At 32.4% G+C, this 11,953-nt stretch overlaps 1 protein-coding gene across 1 annotated transcript; it reads left to right on the top strand.

The window, feature by feature from the left end:
• Positions 1-4,951: 4,951 nt before the first annotated feature.
• LOC125812032 (probable L-gulonolactone oxidase 6) lies at positions 4,952-7,110 on the top strand. Its single transcript, XM_049491537.1, has 4 exons — positions 4,952-5,608; positions 5,845-6,100; positions 6,198-6,299; positions 6,371-7,110. Exons 1-4 carry the CDS (start codon positions 4,976-4,978, stop codon positions 7,108-7,110), a joined length of 1,731 nt encoding a protein of 576 aa, XP_049347494.1. The 5' UTR covers positions 4,952-4,975.
• Positions 7,111-11,953: the final 4,843 nt, after the last annotated feature.

The raw sequence follows: 11,953 nt of genomic DNA, 5'->3' as shown, positions 1-11,953 counted from the left end.
ATTTTCTTCACTCTAAAATAAACGCCATTTAAGTAAAAATGACGTTTTGTAGTTTACTACTCTTGGCATGTGGTCTTTTCTTTATGTTCAAAAAATATTGTATAATGCAATTCTTCTCATGTCAATATAATGAAAAAAATATTCTTTAAAATCTAAATTGAAGCTTATATAATTTGAATCTTGAATAGCTAAAATATCATCTGACACAAAGAGCGTATTTGATGTCTTACACGACTACATGAGTATATATATATTTATATATGAAATTCGTAACGGTCCAGCTCACTAGTGATATTATTCGCTTTTGGCTTATGCCCGCACATCTTTAAAACACATCTTTAATTGGTAAGAACTGCTTACTTATAAGTTATATACCCAACATCTCTCCAATGTTTTTATCGATGTGGGACCTTTTGTCTTAAACTTAGTGTCACAAAAATGGTATATATATGTGTGTGTGCGTGTGTGTCTATATATATATATATATATATATATATATATATATATATTATTTTATCTACTGACGGATTATCATACAAAATATTTAATGTGAACTATTTGATGAAAAATTAATAATAATTTCATATCTAAACTTTTGAATTTTTATAGTGATGGATGGAAGGAAACATAAAGAATAAAAAAATTAATTATACCAAAAGTAAAAAATGTATGGTCCCCTAATGTAATGTTCTTATATTTATAAGTCATTTTTTCATATATAGAACACATAAAAATGTGTTATAATTTTAAGTACTTTTGATGTCAATATATTGCTCTTAATTATTGTGCCTTTCAATTTATTAAGTTGGCTGTGAATCCAATATTTCTATCAACCATGCATTTTTTCTTTAGATATGTCTGATATTTTTATAAGTAATTGACAAAATTATTTTTTTATTTTTTTTATTATTATAAGTTATTAATATGAGGAATTTGGGTAAAAAAACATTTTTTATATATACAAGGACTAAATTAGAGCAACCCTCAAACTTAATGGTCACCAATTGGGTAAAAAAATATATACTAGTATTTAAATTTTATGAATTATATTTGGGAGTTTTTGGTATCGATTGAAACTGAACCTGTTTTGTAAACTGTGTTAGATAATGGAAAATGATCAAATATTTCTCTATTTTATATAGAATAATTTTATCCTTCATTTGAAAAGTTTTCAACTCATAACTCTATCGTTAGTCAAATGATCCAAATATGCAATTATTGCCTAACGACCACAAATTCCCTCTAGGATTTTATTCTACTTTTCGAAAAAACACAACCTAATCAACTACTATTTAATTCCTCTCTTTATTTTTATCTGTCCATCTCTTTATTTTTATTTGTCCATCCATATTCGTCGATACATCTACGAATTAGAAATGTTTGTTGAATTTTATTCTCGACTGTTTTAAAATATCAATCTTACAAATTGTACACTTTTTGTATTTGTTGATACATGTTGTATTTTATACAGTCGGGAGCAAATGTAACATCCCGAATATTTCTAAGCTAAGGTGAATCATTATTTATTTACATGTAAGGTCGTATCGGATGATTCTTAAATTGCTCATATGTGTAAAAGGTCAATTCTTTTGTGTCGGAATGAATTTGGATATGAATTAAGGTGACAAGAACTCCCTAGCTCAAAGTTGAGCTCATGCTTCCTTACCGATTCAATTTCGACATAAGATTCTACTTAGGTCAACTTCAAATGATCGTATCTCTCAGAACAAAATGAGTTAGGTGACCTATGACCTATAATATTGAAGGCCTAGGAGTTCTATTTCCAATGTCACCAAATTTGCCTCATTTCAAGTTCAAAGTAAAAAGTTATGGCATTTTACTAGAGACTATCACATCAGTGTTTCCTGAAGTCAATTCCTTCGAGTTACTTCTATGGGTCGTAGAAATTTTGAAGACCCGTGTTGTCAACTCGTTGAAAACTTCAGATAAGTCACATTTTGGGGTCCAATTCGTATGGATCCATTGTACGGGCCGTAGGAACTTCTACGGGTCGTAGATTAGACCCGTAGGATGAAATTTTGAGCCATAGAATTCAATATCAGTTCCACAGATGATATCTATGGTCCGTAGAATAAACCGCGAACCGTAGATGGACCCGTAGAAGGTTTTCGCCAACTTTCAAGAGGGATATTTAAGTCTTTTATCATATAAGTCTAAATTACAATGACTTTACACCTAGTAAAGGGTTTAAACAGTGTTGGTCAATTATTTTACGTTCATTAACGCTTCCAAGTCTTAGAGCAAGGATCCAAGAGGAGAAACCTAGGGTTTTCAAGTGTTCTTCTAACTGTTTCGCCAAGAACTTTGTTCCTCCAAGTATGTAAGGTTATCATAGTGATGGACTGAGTTTGTCCTCATGCCCTACATCTATGTTTGACCCAAATAAAATTAAAGAAAATATGCTATGTCTAATGTCTTTACACCTATATTTATATGATACTTGTTTAGTATAATATGGTCCTATCATCTAGTTATTATATCTCTTCGCTTCAACTTTAACAGCAACATGAATTAAAAAAACAAAGAGAAGTAGTGTGAACATCTTAAATTCGACATGAATTATTTAGTTTCGTCTTCGAACTATTGACAACCTTAAGAACACCCATCTATTTGACTAATTGAACTTAAATACACTCTTGATCTTGTCATATGGTGAAATACACCCCTAAATTCTCGTCAAGTTTATGGATGTTTTCAGCACTTCACTCGACATTTTATTAAGAGCCCCACGCTTCTACAAAAAATTGAGGCCATTTGTTATGTCATATGGCAAATCGGGGGTGTATTTAAGTTCAATTAGTCAAATAGATAGGGATATTTTTAAGGGTGTCAATAGTTAAAAAGTTAAAGTAATAATTCACGCAAAATTTAAGGATAGTTTTCCATTATTCTATTAGAAACAAAATGATGGAATGGCATGTCACTATTGCAATACAAATTTTAAATACAAAATGGATAAAGTCTTCTTTTATTTTGACATGGCACAACATTCATCTATTAAGAGATTGGGGTGAAAAAAAGAGTTTTGTTTTTCCTTAATTTCTTTTTACCTACAAGAGCTACAATAATATTGCTAGTACAATAACCAACACATAAAAATTTAATCCCTCAAAAAGTGAAACAACCTCTATTACGTACAAACCTTCTATCTTAATATGAGTCTTCTACTCTTCTATCTAAGGTTATATTCTCGATAACGTAAAATTATGTAATGTCTAATTACCTCTCTCTAATACCTCTTTGATCTACCTCTACCTCGATCTCCTCATATCTTTTATAATCAACCTCTCTCACCTCCTCACTGTTGGGATATATACTATTAACCATGTGTTAAGAAATAATATTTATTATAGAATAAATATTTGCTCAATTTTAATAGATCATATATTCGTTTATGGTGTCTATTTACTTATATAGTAGATGATTTAGTGTGTAGAGTTTTAGCTTATACACAGAGGATTAAATCATCGGTTCTTATAAGTATAAAGTTTTTTGTTCACAATCTAGGATGGAAATTGGACATGCCATCGGTACGATTATAGCACAAGATTATAGGTAATTTATCTTGATTATGGGAATGGTATAGTTCCAACTTCTTGTGCTAGTGCATTTTGTATGTATTGAACGGGACCGAGTAGAGAGTTGTTTTAGACTGACTGACAAAACATATTCTCTAAACTATTAAATGTACTTATATTCTTAATCTTGATATAACTATTATGATCTGTACATATTAATTATCGTTTTGATTTATTAAAAGGTGAGATTCTGAGATGGGTCAATATGTCTGGTAAGTTGGATGATAATAATATATATTGGTGAAATAATAAGTTAGTTGATGAAATCCATGTCTCGTTATAGAGATTGATTGATATGCCTTTTTGAGAAACTTATAAGTTTTCATCGTGTCAAACCTTGCAAGTGGATTTATGAATCCGACACATGAAATAAGTTAAGTAGTGCTCTAAAGGAAATTAATCATTAAGTTAAATTCGTCAGTAATTTAATTTATTGATTAGTATCGGAAATCTTAACATGGGGAATTACATAAGTGTTTAATGGGGAATTACGAAATATAAATAGAGGAGTGCAATTACGAATTTCTAGTGGAATGATTTGTAATTTATTATGGTAAGAATAATTCAAATTAATTATTTGGAATTATTTCCATAATAGGAAGCCTCAGCAATTAATTTTGTGGTCCCTCCAGTGCCCATATTTAACTAGAACTCAGAATCCTAATTCTAAAGGGAAAAGGGGAGAGGCGTTAGTTTTCTTATAAAAAGAAAACTAGCGTGTATTTTTCGGTTGAAGAAAAATAACGTGTGTTTGGTTCTCCTCTTTGGACTGTGAAGAAATCTCTATAATTAGGGATTCTTATAGCCCTAGATTGATTAGTTTTCTATTCGATACTTGCCCACCCAAGTATTGAGAGAGTTCAGATGTGAACTTGGGATCACTGTAGAAGACCATGGCTATCTTGTAGATTCACTTGAAGGACAGTCTAACTTGGGGACTCGCTTGAAGGTATCTATTCATGCTTCAAGAGGTATTTATCGAATTAAATTTCAGTATGTTTATGTGTTCTAGCATGATTATGTGGTCTAGCATAAACATTATTGGTTATCTATTATTCATGTAAGCCGTAAGATTCTAATATGCTTCCGCTATGCATATAGTTTTCTAACACTCACTTTGACGTCTACACGTATAATTAATTAGTGTCAGTTATATTTCTCACATAACTTATACTAATTATGTGAATTGTTTTTTTATTCTTACAAGTTAGTGGATTCAAATTTTGTGTTTTCAAAAGCATAATAGTTGAATCTACTATATAAGTAGGTGTTAGTTGCGTAGACACATCATTCATGTTCTTCTATAATTATTTCATCAATTCTCTGTAGTAGCCATGAGTGACACAAAAATCATAAAACTAAGTTTGATTTTCTTTATGATCTACTTAGTGAATTCTAGCCCACCTGAAGATCCCATAAAATGTTCATACGACACCAATTTTAATTGCACCATTACAAACACTTATGGTGCCTTCCCAGATCGAACCATTTGCAAGGCAGCTCAAGCTGTTTTTCCAACCACAGAAGAAGAAGTCATTTCTATAGTAGCGAATGCAACAAGGGAAAAGCGAAAAATGAAAATCGCAACTCGATTTTCTAGTAGCATACCCAAATTGGTATGTCTAGACAATGGTGATCAAAACGGGTTACTTATAAGTACAAAATTCCTAAATAAAATCATAAGAATCGATCAAGAAAACATGATGATCACCGTTGAAAGTGGGGTGACATTGAGACAACTAATTAGTGAGGCGGGTAAAGCAGGTTTGGTCCTGCCTTACACGCCTTACTGGTGGGGTTTAACGATTGGTGGCTTAATTGGGACCGGAGCTCATGGAAGTTCTCTCTGGGGTTTGGGAAGTTCTGTACATGATTATATTGTACAACTTCGAATTGTTACACCAGCTGATGCGGCAAATAATTATGCTAAAGTCCGTATATTGGAAAATGGTAGCCCCGACTTGAATTCTGTTAGAGTGTCACTAGGTGTTCTTGGAGTTGTTTCACAGGTATCTACTTTTTTATTATTATATCATCGGGTCGTTTGGTAAGATGTATTAGATTTTCACTAATACATGCATATATTAGTTATGATATTATTAATCATATTCATATCATATATGACGTATAATCAATACATGATAATAAATCATGTTTAGTTCTCTTTTCAATGTGAAAAAATCAAACACAGATTTTGAATGACAAATCCAATCCTTATGTATGTGTGTATGTGAATTAAATTTAGGTGACACTAAAACTAGAACGAGTGTTCAAACGTTCAATTACCTTTTCTGAAAGGGATGACTCAAACTTAGGGGAAGATGCAGCTACTTTTGGGAGACAACATGAATTTGCTGATTTTACGTGGTATCCGAGTCAACACAAGGTTATTTATAGGATCGATGATCGAGTTAGTATCGACACTCCTGGCAATGCCCTTAATGACTTCCTTGGATTTCGCCCTACAGATCAATACTTGCTCGCCTCTGTCAGAACCCTGGGTAACAATTAATTACTCATAATAAATTGCTTCAAATTTACTTTCTTTCAACTTAATGGTAACATTTTTTACTTTACTCTACTTTCTTTGTTCACTAGAGGAGATACTAGAATCAACAAATAATGCTGATGGAAAATGCCTTGATGCAACAACAACCACTGACATATTGAAGTCTCTTTCTTATGGGTGGACAAACAATGGTTAGTTAATTCTTTCATCATGCGACGTACAAGCAACATATATAGTTAATAATTCGATTGCATTCTCTTAGGTACTGGCTATCCAATGGTTGGGTTTCACGACCGAGTCCAAGCATCAGGAACATGCCTAGACAGTCATGAAGGTGCAACATGCCCTTGGGACCATAGAGTTAAAGGTCTATTTTTTCACCAAACAACATTTACCATTAGTTTATCAAAAGTCAAAGGTTTCATTGAAGATGTCCAAAGGCTAGTTGCTTTAGAGCCTAAGGCACTATGTGTCCTTGACTTATACAATGGAATCCTCATGAGGTATGTTACAACTTCAAATGCTTACTTGGGTAAACAAGAAGATTCTTTGGATTTTGACATCACATATTATAGAAGCAAGGACCCAATGTCCCCTAGACTCTTTGAAAACTTCCTTGAAGAAATTGAACAACTAGCATTTTTCAAATATGGTGCATTGCCACATTGGGGTAAAAATAGGAATGTAGCATTTATTGGGGCAATCAACAAGTACAAAAATGTTGATAAATTCTTGCAAGTGAAACAAAGTTATGACCATTTAGGTTTATTCTCAAGTGAGTGGACTGATCAAGTTTTAGGCTTAAAAGATGGGTTGAGCATAGTCAAAGAAGGTTGTGCTCTAGAAGGACTATGCATTTGCTCTAAAGATATTCATTGTGCTCCAAACAAGGGTTACTTTTGTCGACCCGGAAAAATTTACAAAGATGCCAGAGTGTGTACTAATTCATCGTTAAGCACTATCGATATCCAAACAAGGAAAACAATAAGCACATCAATGTAACACTTTGTTTTGATTCTTGTTAAAAAATTGTTTCATAATGTATCGTATTGTATTGCATTATGTTGTATTGTATCGTATTGTATTGTATCTTACTATATTGTTTTAATGAATAAAGTGTTTGGTTTGATTGTATCGTTCTCCGTTGTTACATAATATCACACATCCATAATTTGAATGATAAACCTATAAGAAAATTCGGGTACGAGGTAGAACTACTATGAAAAGGTAGGATAATAGATGAAATTTAAATAATAAATAAAGACAAAATGAGAAGAAATTGTTAAGGTGACGACACAATCACACCAAATCAGTTGTTACATAAAATGGGTCGTTTCGTTGTTACCTATCGATGGATTTAAAAGATATGATACTGTCACGCCCCGAAGCTACCCCTAGGACGCGGACACAGGACCTAGGATCACGAGTGACCCCAAGCTAACCCTGCTGGCATATCATAAGCATACTCAATAAACTGAATTAGGAAAGTATTGTGCAGAAGCTAAATCATAAGATAAACTGAAATGATGGGGAATACCCATAAGCTAACTGAATATATAAAAATTGAGAGTTTAACAACAACTGAAAGGTCAAACTCTAATACTAAAATTGAATCTAACTATGTCTGAAATAAGTCTCTAACTGACTAGAAGTGTTGGGACATGCCCAAGCTAAATCTAGCAAAACTGAAACTAAAGACTGAAAGGAAAGGAAATAATCATGTCAATCGTCCTCGAAGAATGAAGACTCCACTGCAAGAAAAATGTCAATTACATGGGGATTTTCCAAGGAATTATATACGAAAATTCGAAGAAAACTAAGTTTTCTACAGATTTTCCTACGAAAAAGAATCCGATGGTAAAACCTTTGTAGGTAATTATTTCGTGCTGATTTCAAAATCAGCAAATAATTTACCTAGGGATTTAAATTTCGCAGGTAAACTACTTGGGAATTTTCTTGCAAATAATATTAAAAATATCCCAATAATTTTTTATAAAAAATAACAAAAAAATGAATTTTCTTAATTTCCTATAAACAATATTAACTATTATCTTCTATTATTTATTTTGTTCATTAAACCCTAATCACATATTGACTTATTTCTGGGTTAATCTAGTATTTAACTGCACTGCCCACCCATTATATTACAACACAGGTTAATTAATCGATGTACACCAATTATATTACGCGACTTAGTTACAAGTAAATTAATCCCCACCCACTTCCCAACGCCTACCCTCTGCATATTTCAAATTGCATTACATCATTGTTCTTAGTCAAAGTATTATAAATGCAAAACTATTGGTGTCTTCCATCGAGGTAGTACAAGAAGTACCATTAACACCACCAATTTTTGATGTCTTCCTCCGATTTGATTAATTTTTAAAGCTAAATTTATTTAAATAAATGAGGTATTTAAAATATAATTTAGAAATTTATGATTACACAAAAAATATTATAAATTCATGTCATATAAATATGGTTACAAAATATATCCTAAAATGTTGGCTAGCATTTATGTAATTTGACTCTTAAAAAATGAAACATAATCACTATTTATATATTTAAAATAAATCACTACCACCCAACATATCATGAAAATTTTAAACTTACACTTTCTATGAGATAACATTCATATCTAAGCATATTAAACACAAACAAAAATTAAATTATACATACAAAATCTTATAAATAAATAATGAAAAATATAAATAAATTTTAAGTTTAAAGTGCAAAAAGGTTATTATCAATAATTGATAGTATAGCGTATAAGATATTTGTGACATTTATTATTTTAATTTATCATTTAATAATTATATTTTAACATACTCAATTATATTTACAAGTAATATTATTTAATAACTTACCATAGAAAATTATATCATTTTAAATGTTTGAAAAAAGATATATCAATTGAATATACAAGTAAAAAAAAAAACCATGAGGGTTAATCAAACTTCACATTAATAATGTAAATAACCGAATTTTTCTCCCCTTAAAAATAATGTTTGACTTATTTAATAATACACAATTTAATGTAAAATAGTATTGAAACAAAATTAATTATATTTATGATAGTTATTTTTCTGTTGGATGAATAACTAACCATATAATTTTAACCTAAAGTTAGAGTAAATATTTAACAATAAAATTCATTCTAATATCATTATCATTTTTTATATTATTATAATTTTCAATTTTGTTAAATATTTTTAAGAAAATATTTAAGTAAAAATAATCCTTAAATTCCAAGAAAAAACTTTGAGTAAAATTATATCAAAAAAATTTGAAGTATGCATATTTCCAAGTAAATTCCTTCAAAAATCACCAACCAAATTCACAACAATAAAATCCCCAAGTAATTCTTCACTAGGAAAATTTCCAAGTAAATTCTCAAGAAATAAATCCCCAACAAAATTCGTAGAGCATGAATCCCCATGTAATATCACATATAAAATTATTTCTAGATAAATTTTCAAGTAACTATTTCTAGCTAAATTTGAAAGTAATTTTATGTAACGACCCGAACCGTCGTTAATTAGGAGGGACAAAAATCTGGGCCATTGTCCCGCCAGAGCGGGCTAGATGTCGCCAGGGCGGGGTAAGTTGGCGCCAGATCAGGATAAGCGAGACAGAACGTAAATTACGAGAAATCCTATTTTCTCCATCTTCCTAAAATACCTAATTAAGTCGTAAAACACCCTAGAAACCTCAGAAAAGCTACACTAAGCTTGGGAAGGAATGAGAAGGAGATTTCTAGCGTAAGGATGGTGAGATCTTGCGGATTCTTGGCCAAATTCACCGTCACGAAGCCCAGAGAACTCGAATCGAAGTCAAAACTTTGTGCATTTGCCTGGCGCCCAGGTAGGCTAGATTTTATGAACTAAGTAGTTATAAATTTGTGGTTACTACGTAATATATGGAAATCAATGGTAGGGTTGTGTGTAGACCTTCGTGCACCAAGTAAATTCCATGAGTAATCCCTAGAAATCAAAGTACGTAGGTGTATGCCTTGAAAAGAGGAGATAGATGAATTGTTAGGGACTCTAGAATTGTTATCATGGATACAATTGGTTCAAGAATAAGACTAAGAAATCATGAATGGAGCTAGATTTATGAATGCATGCTAGATCATAAATTGGAGTGATTGAATTGAGGATTTATGATGAATTGTGACTAAACCCTAGAAGGGAGTACTTAGATGATGAACTAGGGCTAAGTATGGTCAAATTGATGTTTGTATATGAATGTTACATTGTTGATCACACTTGTTGTAATTGAGATGGGTAAACTATGATTGCCATGAAATCATGACTTAAATGTATGATCTTGAAGATATACTTGTGATTGTGATTGTGATTGTGATGTGTTGAATGGATCGGTTGCCATGTTCCGGCATAACTATGGGATCAGTTACCACGTTTCGGCATAACTAACTTGGATCGGTTGCCACATTCCAACATAATTAATTGTTTGGGTTTGGGTTTGGGTTCCATGAGAGGACCAATGATGTGATATAAAATATGAGATTGTGCGATTGTTCGTAAATATTGATGATATCATATTACGTTGTATTGACTTGTTTATGTTGTACTTAGTGGGCACTTGTATGATGGTTTATATTTGATTGTTCATTGTAATGAGCAAGCCTATTGAGTATAATGGAAGGGTAAAATGTTCAAGAGGTGAGTAATAGATAGTAAGGGTTGTTCGTGAATTGTAATGGAAAAGAGTAGATGTAGCGTGAGTGATGAAATATGCTTAGATGGATTTCACCTTGGGGGAAAGAGATTGGGTTTAGTGTTAAGGGAGCGTGATGTAATGTATCATGTGACTATGGCTGGGTAATGTGACGAGAAGTAGGGGTATGACGTGAACGGTTAGTGGAAATGTTAGTGGTTGTATTTGGGGGATTTCTCTATGTGGTAGAATGGTTAGGCTATGATCAAGTATATGGTAGGTAGGTTGATTGAGAAGGGTGACAGTAGGCAGAATACTAGTGTGTATTGGAGGTATTTTAAGAGAGGGTAGAGGTGGAGAAGCGAGTGGTTTATTTCATGATCTTACTAGTTATTTTCTTATGTTATGTGGTGGGCGTCGGGTTGATCGATGATGCCTACCAGTACGCGTGTTTGTACTGATACTACTCTTGCTATGTCTTTTGACATAGTCTGGATGCAGGATTGGTGACATTTCCAGCAGCTTCTATTCTTCCTTCCGCATGGTGGAAGCTGTGTCTTTTAATTATCATGTCCAGTTGTACTCTTAGTAGCTCTTGTACCTGTTTAGACTAGATCCTTGGGAGTGTTAATTACTTCACAAGTCTTAACTCAAAATTATTTAAAAGGTTTTTAATAAAGAATTTTGTTAGTATGTTATTTCGTTTATTTAATTTTCAATATGTTTTAAATTATTGGGATATGAGAATTCTCCTACTTACGTGGTAGTATGTAAGTGCCCGCACGTCCTCCTTATCTTGCTCCTAGAAGTAGAACTTGTCCTAACCAGAAGAGGGTGAAGGGGGGGATCCATAGAAAGTACCCCATCAGCATCAAAGAGTGGCACTCTTGCCGCCTGCTTGCACAGGGCAGTGATAAGACCAGGAAGAAAGAACGCCTTTTTGTTGCCCCAATAAAACATCTTCCATTCTGAGATGATCTGCCCCCCCCCCCACATTTAGCTGGATGCCTTGTATGGCGCACGCCACCACCAAGGCCTGGCGACCCAATGGGTTGGGTCGTGACATTTTATATAGCGATTTTTTTAATAAATAGATAAAAAAAAATCATTACTTGCGAATTTACTTATGAAAATGGTACTTGCATATCATTTTCCCTAAATAATT

The sequence above is a fragment of the Solanum verrucosum genome, unplaced genomic scaffold (assembly GCF_900185275.1).
Source record: "Solanum verrucosum unplaced genomic scaffold, falcon-dt-bn FXZP01000010.1, whole genome shotgun sequence".
Classification (NCBI taxonomy): Eukaryota; Viridiplantae; Streptophyta; class Magnoliopsida; order Solanales; family Solanaceae; genus Solanum; species Solanum verrucosum.
This window is presented reverse-complemented; position numbering and strand designations above follow the sequence as displayed.